Here is a 13,731-nt window from a genome sequence, read left to right as displayed (position 1 = left end):
AGATCTTTTAGGTTTCTATTTGCGAACCAAGTTAAAAGAATGTTCAGCCCCCAGCAATTCCAGGATTGAATAATGAACTTGTTACATTATGATGTTAGCGTAGCGGTAGAGTTCATGCCCGCTGTTTGTGAGGAGTTGCAAAAGCGGCAAGATTCCCAAGAATCCATTCAAAGCAGATGTAAGGGAAGCCAACTGTCCTAGTATTTTTTCATTCTCAGAAGAAGCTGAGGTGGGGTTAATTGCAACTGGACACTTTGTCAAAATTGGTGGAGGCGTAAATTCTAAAAATAGTATAGCCTTTTCAAAGGAAGCAAATGCTTGCAATTCAAAGCCCAAAAAGATTAAGTCAGATTTATACTCCCAAATCAACTTCGCAATAATGGGCGAGATTACCTTACAGAGCATACGATTGTTGTTGATTAATGGTAACTTTATCCAATCTATGTCTTGGGAAATTAGGTTACGCAAGGAAGGAATTTTATATAGTGTGTTCATCAAAAAGGAGCGGTTGATAGGGGCCACTTCCGTAGGTATGTTGGTTACTGGCCCAGCCAATTAAGGTGTGCATTTCCTCAGGAATTTCATTAAAAGATCGTAACTCGTGATTAATTATGATCCGTGGAGCGGAAGGAATGCATTGAGAAGTTGACTTTCCATGAATATCTTTCATTTCTATCGAGGATATTGCAGTCGGGACTTGATTATCTCCAGCAAAGGGGAAGTTGTTCAAAGATGAACCGGATTGCTTTGCTAAATCTACTCCTGAAAAATTAGAGATATCTAACCTTGTAATTGGAGGAAGCATCTGAGGAGGAGGCATCTGAGGAACCATATGCTGTGAGGTAGTTATCTGGGGTTTCAGCAATGGTATAACAGACAAGGGTTGATGAATCACAGCTGGAGCATTCATAGAAGATGAGGTAATCGCTTCCGGAGCCTCTTTGTTAATAATGTTGGACCCACCACAACATGATGTTTTTTTATTTTCAACTAAAGGAAAAAAGGTGTTTGTTTGCCTGAACCAACATATTGGAAGGACCAGTACCTTCACAACCAACTAGTTTGCCATTAAGAGTGAAATCCGCAGGGACATTTTCAGCAATTGGTTTAAGAGAGGTTGGCTGCGTACCTTTCTTCCCTTTTTTTGAGTTTTTTTTAGAAGATTTTATTTGAAGAGCATTTAAACTCTTTGTTCAATTGGCTCGAGTTAAACTTAAAATCTTCGCTTCCAATTTGCGAAGTATTCAGTGTCACATCAATATTGTTACAATTTTTGGCTGAGCATTGTACTGAGGGAGCTGCATTGCTACTATTAGAAATAGAGGGATTATTCCTCTTTGATTTGTTTCTGCGTTTCAGGGCTCTCTGATAGGATTTTTTCATCCTGGGAGAAGGATGGTAAATATTAGTCGACATCTCAATTGTGTCTGGAGAGGTAGATTTCTCAAGTAGGTTCGTAAACGCAGAAGGACTGTCTGGAGCTGGCTCGATCGGAATAACAGCCGAAGTTATTGTATGATTATTTAACAATTCGGCAGAGAACAGCTCAGATTTAAATAGCAATTGTTCAATTTGAAGAATTTGCTCGTGTTGAAGTTTCGCCACTTCGACTATGTCTATTGATTCTGGACTAGTCGTAGAAGACTCCATTAAGTTAGCTTTGGCAGCGGCATTGGCAAAAGAAGTGGGCATGCCATTTAACAAATAAGTAACTTCAGTCGTTTGAGTGCTTTGCGAAGTCAATGCATGCATTGCAAGAGTAGCTGGCAGGCCCCTCTTTACAAGCTCAGCCGTGCGTTCAGGACACATAATATGAAAGTTGTGACATGATTCTTGGGCTAGCATAAATCCTTTAATTTTTGAAAGTTTGATCGAATTAGTTATAATGGAGTCTTTTATATCCTTTAGTAGCACATGTGTAAATTCGTGGCCCTTGTCAAGTAGATTGAGGATGCGAGTAAGTACAGGAAATGAATGTAATTCCTGCTCTAGTGAATGTGAGGAATTGCCATTAATCGGTATTGGGGACAAAGGAGAATGGGAAGTGGTCGGGTCAAAAGTCGCCACTTGTGGCAGTTGATTATTTAAAGCGCCAGAACGAGTCGGATCATCCAGCTGAAGTTTCCTAAGGGATGAAATTCAAAAGTGGGAGAACTTCTAATTTTACTCGACGCAAACACTTCCCTCGAAGGGCTACTAGATGTTGCAGGCTGATTCGAAAAAACCAAAGGCGGGCAAGGCGTCGGATGGAAATGCACTTGTTCTCGTAGTCCACATGAGGATGCAGCTGGCGTGGATGGACCTAGTGAAAGGCTAATTCGCCTTTCTAGGGCAGAGAGTATGCCTGGTGCAAGCATAGAGGTGTCAGACATGGGCATGGGAGTATTACCAGTCACATCCAGAACAACACTAGTTTGAATATCTATATCATTAGCTGTTTGGAGACTGAAAGATGTATTTTCTTGTGCTTCTGATAAAGAAGTAGACAATTCAATGTCTATGTGGTGTTCACAAGCATTTTGAGGAGCCAACTGCTCTACAGAGGTCGTGAAGGAGGCTGTTTGAGTAACAGCAGATAGACCGGGCTGTTGGCTAATTTTAGATATAACCGGTCCCTCCATTTTTATTTTAGGGAATGGTTTAATTCGTGATTTTTTTAATGGATTCCCTCAGACGCTTCCCGTTCCTTAAAGTAAGTAAGGGGGAATCCATAAAGTTGGGTTTTTGAAAGTACAACACCTCACATGCTATAATCTCTTACCAATAAAAATTCACAAAGAAGATATGTGAAGTGTTTTTTATTTTTTTTTCCCTCTAAGAGTTACAGGGGAAAAAGAAAGAAGGTACCTAGACGTGTGTCTTAGTTAAACAGTCTAAAACAAAGAAGAAACAAAACAAAAAGTATAACAAAGCCAAGCAAGGCTTACCTAAACCATAAGAATTGCAGCATAGAACCAGCCCAGTGCCACGCGCCGCGCACTGCGAACAGCAAACAGTCCTTTGCGGTGCTTCGCGGTGCGCAGCGCGGGTGCGCTGGAGGCCAATGAATTTATGGAGCCGGAATGGGCGTTGCACAAACCAGAGGGGGCGTAATTAGCTTCACAACACCTTTAGAAAAAGTGAAAAAATAATTCGATTTTAATAACTGCTTGCCTCATATTCCAGTATATTTTGCAAGTCCAATTACTATTCAGAGAGCCTCACAACCCTAAGGGCGGAGGACGAGGTACGCTGCAAATCACCTGTTTCCTTCTCGGACGCAGGTCAGGCACGACGGTGTAAGTTCCAAAGACTTCCTCCTTATCCAGCGGCAATGCAAATGCCAGGAGAAACAAGTTCGACGAGAGCGAGGGCCACAGGGAAGCCGTGCAAAATCCCAGCGCCGAATCCGCGAGCAAGTCCCCCGCACAGCAAACAGTCCTTTGCGGTGCTTCGCGGTGCGCAGTTTTTTGTGCAGGTCACTAGCAGGCTGATTTCTCAACTGCAGTACAGCATCCGTGGGTGACCATTTTCTCAAAATGGTCCCGGTCTTCTTTTTTGGCCATTTTTCATTTGTCAGTTCCTTCTGGGCTCTCCTATCATTTCATGTAGGATTGGGTCCTTTGTGAGTTTTGTCTTTGGCAGGCTTCACCCCTGAAGCCTGCTCAGGCTCCAGTGTATTGGCAAGGCAGGAAGTGAGCGAGTGTCCTGAAAATTGTCTGTTGGTGTGCCTGGCTGAAACCAGTTCTAAATGGGCAGCTGGCTGTCCTGCAGGACAGTCAACCCTCTGTTGATTGACAACTCCATGGGAGTGAATGAATGGGTTCCAGCAAATAAGGTGAGGATTTTTGGACTGCATGCAGAGTCGACCACTGGAACAAGGAATCCGAAGCAAAAGACAAGCAGAGACACCAGCAGCACCTTCAACAACCGTGGAAGTACCGGTGAAGCCCTGCAGCTGTGCTGACCCTGTTTTCATCTCGACAGGGAAACTCCCCCCAAGGACGACTTCCTCCCTTGGACTGGTGGGACCAACTAACCTCAAGACCTTCAATTTGGCCCATCCCGCGACATCCTGCGACTTTCTTGGGCTGCAGAAAACCATTACCCGGGGTACCTGGCCCATTTACGAGTGCATTGTCTTGCGAACATCGAATCTGCTGCAACTTTGCAGGCATCCGTGTGGACCTCCAGAGGCAGGGATTCTTCATCAAAAGTCCTCACAAGAGTTAAGCACTGAGTAATCGAAGAGAAACCAGCTAGCGATATTAGTTTCTTCTTGGCGTGAAGAAAAAAGCGCCAAAACCACAATGAGCCGCTGGAGTGATCGGACTACTTTGCTGCCAACCCATTCTCTCGAGTACTGCTGCAGAAACCACTAAAGGTCCCCCCTTTCATCACCATGAACAAGGAGCAGGAATCAGGGTCTTTATCGTGCATTCAGAAGGGCGACCAGCTACATTTTCAACTTCACTCTTTGTGTACTTTAGGCCTTGGGTAAACTTACCGTTGGCCATTTTCTGTGCTCCTTTGCTTTTGGGAGTTCACCTCAACGCCACTGTGCAGGTCTTGCAACATGTGTGTTAACAGCAAGGCTCCTCTTGAGCTCCTGTGTTTTCTAACAGAGCAACTGGCAGGTAATCTTTCTCTGAAGATTTTCATCAGAACTGGTGCTGTCCATTTGACTGTGGCTTTTCCTGGTTTCCCAAAGGTCCATCTTCTTGATCCTACTGGCTTTGGCAATGCTGTTTACTCGATAGACTTGAATTGTGAATACTTTTTTAGTTGGGAAACAGACTGCCTATATCCCTCTGGGAGAGTGTACGTTGTTACTTACCAGTTGCTAGCTGAGTTTTGTCTAACCTTTACTTCCCTCTTAAACTAAATTTTGCAAAGGTGATACATTTAAGTGTTTTTACTGACCTTAACTGAAGGCACACTGTGTGCTAGATATGAAACGTATATGAAAAGTTTCTCACCCGCATTATTCCTTATATAATCGTATTCTTTTTCTAAGTGAATGTTAGTTGCTACCTTTTTAAACTGGTTTTTGTGCCTTTTGTGTATATATTTTAATATAACTTTAAGTGAGTGTTTTCTTGGATCTCTGTATGAACTAATTTCTTTGTACTGCTCTACAGCTCACATAACTCCCTCCTAAGATGAGCCTGGATGCTCAGCCACTCCACCACCTTGTGTAGTGCAGGCATATATTAAGAGTTGGGTCCCTAACACCAAGAGATGAATCTTATGAGGTCTATTACCAGTTGGACTTTAGAAAAACCTCCTTAACACGCAGCATCGTCTGATGGTCCTTTCCTCTGCAGGTGAGCGGTCGCCAGGGAGGACCAGAAAGGTGGGTGCACCTCGAGCACCACAGGAAATGGCTCCACATAACAGTGGGGTGATGAAATGGCAGAGGGGTCAGGAGCACTCCTGCCGGGACTGCAGTCACTGTCACATGGCGGTGCAATGGTGCTGCAGTGTCTGGAGTTCATTTCTGAACTTAGGAGGAGGACAGTGGTGGCGGAATTGAAGCGAAAAGAGGCAGGAAAAGACTGGCAGCGATGAAGAACGGTGGGGGAAAAAAGGGGAAGAATGTTGCAGAGCATCAAGGAGAAGTGCGAGTAAAACAGTAGACCACGTGAGGTGCAGGGGAGAGTAAGCCGAGAAGATGGTGGAAAGGGGCGAGGGCAAGTAGTGGTATCAAGAAACCTGATCCTCTCAAATGTTATACAGTGGTGGTGAAGTCCAGGGTTAATGACTAAAGTCTTGAAGGCCTGTCTGTAAAGACTTGATCACTGGGAGGGGACGCCTGAGAATGTGTGGTTCTTCACATCTGTACATCCAACACCCACTCTCTTCTGAAAACCTTAGGGGATCAGGTGGGAAAACCTGGTAGAAGGATCCATGGGGACCAATGCCAAATCCTGACTCCCTTGACAACTGCCAAGTAAGACTGAGCAGACGCCAAGAAACAAGTATGGGAATAATAAATCCCAAAATCTGAGAGGGACTGTTTACAGCAAAAGAGGCGGACCTGAATTATGGAAGGGCTGAGGTCCACAGGCCTAGTGAAAGCCTTTGTAGTGTGTGAAAACCTAATGCCCATCCCGTGGCTCGCAATCAAACCTAATATCCCCGTTTGTCAGAGCCTGCGTGTGGATTGCTTGCACCTAGAATTTGGGACTTGGTGTCAACCAAGCCAATATAATGTGTCCACAACACAAGTAATAGGTTGAAACATAGTTGGATGAGCAACTTTGGCGGTCAAGCTGTGCGGAATAGAATTCAGTAAAACAAGCCGTTTTGACTTGCTAGTCCATTTGAAAAAGAAGTCCTAGCACCCAACATTCTCCAGTACAGACCCCTAGCTTTTCAGGCATGCAGATTGAATACCAAGCTGGCACAATCCGACATTCATACACAGGTTGTTGCATTCAGCATTTTAATGTACTATAGTCACTCGGGCTGCTCTGGTGGCAAATGAATAGCTTTTTAAGCTCAAAACAACAAAATGAAAAAATTGCAGTGCAGCGGTAGACTCTTCTGTGCCCCCAACAGAAGATTGCTTCATCATTGCTGTCCTCAGACTGCACATCCGCAGACTCTGGATCATTCTGTTTTGACCTCTGTACACCAAGACACTTGAAATTATGTTCAAATTCCTCACCTCTCATTGTACATCCGTAGACTGGATCCAGGTTCTTATTTTGACCTACGAACAGCCATAGACTTGTGATTGTGTTCTTATTTCTTATTTCTTACCTTATTTTGCTGACTCACAGAATGGGTCATGCCTTTTGATTTCTCACTTTTCATGTGTGCACACTTATAAAAAAAAATTAAAAAAATGTATGTTTTTGTTTCTCTTGCTGCTCATTCACAGAATGGTGTCTTCTAATTACAGTATCCAAAAAAGGCACCAAAGATCTGCATGCAGAATCCACGAGGACTATCGGATGACCATCTCCTCAGGTGAGTGAGGCCCCTTGGGCCATCTACAGCTGGCAAATGGTTATATCCTTACCGTGGCAGCGTTTCTTTCAGAAGAGCAGATTGTCAACTGTGTGAAGGTTCTGGACACTTCTTTACTCCAATAAGCAAATCACCTGGTGAGGGAGGGAGGGACATTCTTATCGCAGCACTCAGATGAGCAGGTCATCATGTGAGACTCCATGCTAGCCAAAGCTCAAAGATATGCAGATCAACCAGTGAGGAAGGTATCAGACACATTACTGCCCCTCCCGAGAGCTCTGATAAGCAGATCCTCTGGTGAGCGGTGTCCCAACTGCCACAACTTTGATGTCTCAAGACCTTACTTCTGACATTGAATTAGATTGTGAGACAGAAATGTACACCCCGTCCCGTTCACTGAAATCATATCTAGTGCATATCCTATTACATGCAAACTACATGTTGGCAAAATAGAAAGCTATTGTACTGACGCTAGTCAAATTATTACAAATGTTTGTACAGTGGCAGTACAGTGGTGAGAAGATGCTTACTTCTTTTACATTGGAGTGGGTTGCTAGCACTCCTTTACTATTGGGACATAGTTAAGGTCACAACCTAGAGCAGGGGTCTGCAACGTTTGGCTCAGCAGATGACTCCCATGATTCATCGCCATCCTCTGAGCAGGCTAGGGGTGATGGGAGCTGTAGTCCAAATTATCTGGATAGCCAAAGGTTTTAGACTCCTGCCCTAGGGAATGGGAGAAGCATCAAGAAGTGCTGAGATGAGCTGCTGAGCTTCTAGGACACTTCTTGAACAGGCTACAGAATATACAATTCTTTATGGGTTAAGGCCAGTGAGAGGGTCTCTTGAGCTGCCGCTCAGGCAGTGTCCCTGGCCCTTTATTTTTTTTTGTTTGTTTTTTTTTTAAAACTTTTGTGGTTGGTGTAAATCTCAGAGCTCACTGCAGGCCTGCAAACTGGTGTTAAGATGGATTTCTAGAATCTGGCCTGATGGACAGACATTAGGAGACCACCCTAGTTATAGTGAACAGGGCAACTCTTGAGAGGTTAGCCAAACCCAATGAAGGTAAGCGTGAATAGTGGTCAAGGCTTAGACTCGGGGGGGGCGGGGGGGGGGATTGAGTGGGGTCAGTGGTCCACAATGAGTCCACACAGTGAAGCACACAATAATTTAATTTAGACAGATAAGTACAGAAATACTCTATTCTCCAGCATGGGGTCTGGCATGGATTCACATGCTCATGAATATTCCCCGTCGTCAGGCTGGGAATCCTCGGTAAAGAAAAAATCAGTATCAGTTTTGTTTCTGATCTGTATTTCGTAGTAGTAACCAATCACTGATCTCTGCGTCATACTGACCACAGCCAATGACTGCCCTCTACCTAAGCCCCGCCCCTGGCAGCCATCTTCAGATTTTTACCGCACGTTAAGTGTTGGGATCCTCGTGCTATTGCTCTCGAGCGTTAGTGCTATTTTTTCACGTTTTTTCCTCAAAAAACCTCTATTTTTCGGTCAAAAGAGCCTCAAGCTCCACCGTTTCTTCATCCGATCAACGGGGACCCGTGTCGGATTCGTGTACGCCCCTCAAGGGTGAAGATTTCGTCGAGCCACGCTTTTGGAGGACTCCAGAAGTTTCTCAGGCCCATCTCGGACATGGCCCAGGAGAAGGGAAGCTCGACGCCTGGAAAGCTGTTCAGGGTCTGCCCTTGATGCCACCTTCAGAATGTCTTTAAGGAGGACGAACACTCCCTTTGTCTTTACTGCCTACATGAGGACAAGACGCACGTGGAGAAGGACTGTGCGTTTTGCGGCAATATGTCGGAGCGGACCATGAAGGACCGCCTTCAACGTCTCGCCAACTGGCTGGAAGGGAAGAGCCCGTCAGGCGAGAAGAAGAAGAAGAAGAAGTCCGAGCGGTCTTCTAAGACCTTTGAGGACGCCCCGGCAACGGGGGTCCAACACAAGGCCAAGCACCGCAAGTCCGCTGGCACCGGGAGCGCCGAACGGTCGGGCTCTACGGGCGCCAGGCAGGGCGCATCCTCCCCGGCGCCATCAACCACGAGCCAACGCTCTGGTAAGAGGAAGGCCGAGCACCCGGCGAAGCTCCTGGAGAGACCCCGGTCGAGCTCGAAGGCCCCATCGGAGGGGGAGCGAGGCAGTGACCCTCCCCCCAAGGAGAAGGCGGTGAGCGCACCTAAGGTGGTGAAAGCCTTAATCCATCCGGCCAAGGCCTCTATCGAGACAGTCGCGGCGGCCTTGGCTCAGCCTGTGGAGGCTACACCAGTGGTGGCGACCTCGGGGCTCAGAGTCTCCCTGCCACCGCGGAGGGAGTCCTCTTTTATGCCCATCGACAGGACCCCCGTGAAACCTCCGACGGAGAAGAAAAAGGGGGGGCAGGAGGTCGTCGTGGATTCGGCCTCAACCTCTGAGGAAGAGCTGATCGAAGTCTTAAGCCACGGCGTTGGCGTGGAAGAAGACCAGCCCGTCGGGAGGGACCCCGACGTAGGAGACGACGATAACGTTGAGGGTGCCGACGGGGCCCCTGACCGCCCGTCGGACTCCCCTCAACCAGTGCCTCAAGACAACTCGGCGGCCATTTTGTTGGCTATACAGTCCTTATGCTCGGAGATAAGGACGAGACTGCCGTTACCACCAGCGGAGGAACCGCTCCCAACGGGCGACCCGGAGCCAGGCCCTTCTGGGAGCCCTCCCCCTAAGAGAAGGATTCATCCTCCACCTCCTTTTCAGCCATCGCGCCCTGTTCAGCCCTCCTCCCCGTCCACGACTCGTGGGGATGATACGGGGACTGACACGGCCGCGACGGGTACGGACGACGAGGTTTACGACGAGGATCTGCCGTCGTCACCTCCCACCCGGGCTTCCCCGCCCGACGAGATTGGATCGTTTCACTCCATGATCGCCAGGGCATCCGAGCTTTTCCAGCTCTGCCCGGAGGAGAAGAAGAAGGAAGGGTTCCTTTATCAACGGCGCGAGGCGAAGAGGAAGACGGTCATCTCTGTACCTCTACTGGACGATATTTGGGATGAGGGCCTCTCCCTCCTCAAGAACCCATCCACGACGCCGGCTAGAAGGGATCGGTACGAGAAGAAGTACCGGGTCCCGGATGCGGCCCCCTTGTGCCTTTGGGCACAGCCGCCCCCAGACTCGGTCGTCTCCGCGGCGGCCAGGAAGAAAGCGGGGGGGGGCGCGGCCTCTACGTCGACCTCCCCGCCGGACGGCGAGGGAAAGAAATTAGATACAATGGGACGCAGAGCCATCTCGTCTGCAGCGACGATGATTAAGGCGGCCAACGCTACGACAGGGAGTTGTGGTACAAACTGGCCCCCCTGCTGGACTTCCTACCGGACGACAAGAGGGCTGAAGCCCTAGAGATCTTGCAGGAAGGAGAGGTGGCGTCGGACCATGCCATTATGATTGCGACGGACATCGCTGACACTGGATTTCGCCAGTTGGGCAACGGCGTGTGCCTTAGGCGGCGTGGATGGCTCAAGGCTACTGACTTCCGTCAGGACGTGCAGACCAGAGTCTTGGACATGCCGTTCGACGGAAACAACCTGTTTGGGAGAACAGTGGACGATTCCCTTCAAGCCATCAAGGCAGACACGGAGACGGCCCGGGCTCTTGGGGTTCTCCAGCAACGGCGGCCGCACTTTCGGAGCGGCGGAGGCAAACAGGGTGCCTCCAAAGGTTCCAGCGGCGGATTTTCCACCTACCGTCAAGCGGCCCGTTCGTCGTTGCAGGAAGCTTACAGGGGACGAGGCAAGTCAGGCGGACCCCGCCGTTGTCGCCAAGGAGGACAAGGCGGCAAAGCCTCGTCGAAGCAGGACTGAACTGGCCGTGGGATCGGGCCCCCAACGAAGCACCCCGGTGGGGGGCCGGCTGGCGAGCTTTGTCAGCGTGTGGGAGTCCACCTCCACCGACCGTTGGGTGCTGGACGCCCTAGCTCAGGGTCACGCGCTCGAGTTTCTAAAGAGGTGCCCGCGCATCCCCCCTGTGGCCAGGAAAGAACATCACGTCCCTCAACTTCTCTTGGAGGTAAAGGCGATGCTCAAGAAGGGCGCCATCGAGCTCGTCCCAAAGAGGCTTCGAGTCTCCGGAGTTTACTCAAGATACTTCCTCGTGAAGAAGAAGACGGGAGGATGGCGTCCCATCCTGGACCTACGACGACTGAACAAATTCGTCAAGGCACAGAAGTTCCGGATGGTCACCCTCCAACACGTCCTGGGTCAGCTGGAGGAGGGCGATTTCCTGTCGTCGTTGGATTTAGAGGATGCCTACTTCCATATTCTGATCCTAAAGGGACACCGAAAGTTTCTCAGGTTCGTGGTCCAAGGGCGTCACTACCAGTTCAGAGACCTTCGCTTCGGACTGAGGTCGGCACCCAGGGTGTTCACCAAGTGCCTCGCACCGGTGGCGGCGCAGCTGCGCCGAGAGGGGATCCACGTCTACCCCTACCTGGACGACTGGCTCATCCGAGCAAAGACGAAGGAGCTCGCCGTGGAGCACACGGCAAGGACCGTCCAACTTCTCACGGACCTGGGATTCTCCATAAACTATGCCAAGTCCCACCTGGTGCCCGCGCAAGACGCACTGTTTCTGGGAGCGAAGATCGACAGTGTCGCTCCTGGCCTCTCCGTCGGAGGAAAGGACGAGGGCCATCTTGGGCAAGGTGCAGCGGATGCTGGTTGCGGACGCGGCCAGAGTGAGGTCCATCAACTCCCTCCTCGGAATGATGTCTTCTTGCATTTACCTCATCCGCCTGTGCAGGCTCCGGATGCGCCCGTTGCAGTAGTTCCTGGACGCGCGCTGGATCCAGACGACGGGCAGCTTCGAGGAGAGGATCACACTCGACGAGAGTTTTCGACGAGCGATCCGGTGGTGGGGCACCCGCGCGTATCTGACGGCGGGCATGGACTTCCAGACCCCCGGCCACCAGGAGACAGTGACCACGGATGCCTCCCTGGAAGGGTGGGGAGCGCACACAGAAAATCTGCACGCGAGAGGCCTTTGGCTCCCAACGGAGAAGTCCCTCCATATCAACGTCCTGGAGCTCCGTGCAGTGTTTTGGGCCCTCAGGTCCTTTCTTCCGTCCCTCAAGGGCAAGGTGGTGAGGATCTTCACCGACAACACCACCACCATGTTCTAGATCAGGAAACAGGGCGGAACCAGGTCCCCAGCCCTGTCCAGGGAGGCGCAGGATCTGTGGCATTGGGCCGTCGCCCAAGGGATGTTTCTGGTGCCGTTTCATCTGGCAGGGATAAAAAAACACCATCGCCGACTCACTCAGCAGGGAGCTGCGCTCGTGCCACGAGTGGGAACTACGACAGGATCTAGTGGACCGCCTCTTCCGACGGTGGGGCACACCCCAGATCGATCTGTTCGCGACGGCGACGAACTCCAAGTGCCGGAGGTTCGCCAGCAGGTTTCCCCAGCCGAGGAGCATGGGCAATGCTTTCTCGTTCCCCTGGGAGGGCCTGTTTCTATACGTGTTCCCTCCATTGCCATTGCTGATCCAGCTCATCAACCAGCTCAAGAGGTCACAGTGCAGGATGATCCTCGTTGCACCTGCGTGGCCGAGGCAGATATGGTTCCCGGACCTTCTGGACTTGTCAGCGTCCCTGTCAATCAAGCTGCCAGTGGATGCGGATCTTCTCTCCAGGGAAGGAGGCGCCATCCTCCATCACGACCCGAAGTCGCTGAGCTTGCAGGCCTGGCTCCTGCAGCGTTAGAGTTTGGAGGATACGACATACCGACCGACTGCAGAGAGGTTCTTGCAAAGGCCAGGGCGTCCTCAACTCTTAAATGCTACGGGCACAAATGGAAGAGGTTCTCTGTCTGGTGCCACGCACAGAAGATTAACCCTCTACGGATTACGGCTCCCCAAGTACTGCCGTACCTACTGACGCTGGCCAAAGCTGGACTGGCGCATGCGTCCATCAAGATTCATCTTGCTGCGATCTCCCGATACACCAGAACCACGGGGCGGACGTCTTTGTGGTCTCATCGTCTGGTGAAAGAGTTCATGAAGGGACTGTTCAGATCGTTCCCGCCGGTGAAGGCTCCGGCCCCGGCGTGGGAGCTCAACGTGGTCCTGACCAAGGTCATGGGACCTCCGTTCGAGCCTCTGCACTCGGCTCCGTTGAAGTTCTTGTCGTGGAAAACAGCATTTCTTGTGGCCATCACCTCCGCACGACGGGTGGGAGAGATCCAGGCCCTTTCCTGCAAGGCTCCGTACTTGACTTTTCACGACACGAGGGTAGTGCTCAGGACGCACCCCTCCTTCATGCCCAAGATGCCGTCGGACTTCCACCTCAACGAACCCTTGGTGTTGCCTGTTTTCTTCCTGTCGCCTTCGTCGCCAGCTGAAAGGACTTTGTACTCGCTGGATGTGGCTAGAGCGCTGAAGTTCTACGTGGACCGCACAAAGTGTTTTCGGAACACGTCACAGCTCTTTGTGAACTTTGGACCTGTCAATCACGGGAAGGCTCTCTCAAAGGCTTCCATTTCCAGATGGCTCTCCGGCTGTATCATGTACTGTCATCGGTTGGCAAACCGACTGCTGCCTGGCCGTCCGAGAGCCCATTCCACCAGAGCGATCGCAGCTACCACGGCGTTCCTATCTGGTGTGCCCTTGCTGAACATCTGCAGGGCTGCTACGTGGAGGTCGACGCACACCTTCACGAAATTCTACTGCGTCGATCGGGATTCCAGGGAGGAGTCCAGGGTCGGCCAAGCAGTGCTGCGCAACCTGTTC

The 13,731-nt window shown here is 50.3% G+C and overlaps 1 protein-coding gene across 6 annotated transcripts in view; it reads left to right on the top strand.

The window, feature by feature from the left end:
* Positions 1-13,731, top strand: part of RNF25 (ring finger protein 25) — a 533,791-nt gene that overhangs the window by 208,505 nt on the left and 311,555 nt on the right. For all 6 annotated transcript variants that reach the window (XM_069651598.1, XM_069651601.1, XM_069651597.1 and 3 more), the window contains one exon: positions 6,890-6,957. In XM_069651598.1, the coding sequence (XP_069507699.1) occupies positions 6,890-6,957 (68 nt within the window). The remainder of the gene's footprint in view (positions 1-6,889; positions 6,958-13,731) is intronic.

This window comes from Ambystoma mexicanum, chromosome 3p (genome assembly GCF_040938575.1).
Source record: "Ambystoma mexicanum isolate Mex_15411 chromosome 3p, UKY_AmexF1_1, whole genome shotgun sequence".
NCBI classification, from domain to species: Eukaryota; Metazoa; Chordata; class Amphibia; order Caudata; family Ambystomatidae; genus Ambystoma; species Ambystoma mexicanum.
This window is presented reverse-complemented; position numbering and strand designations above follow the sequence as displayed.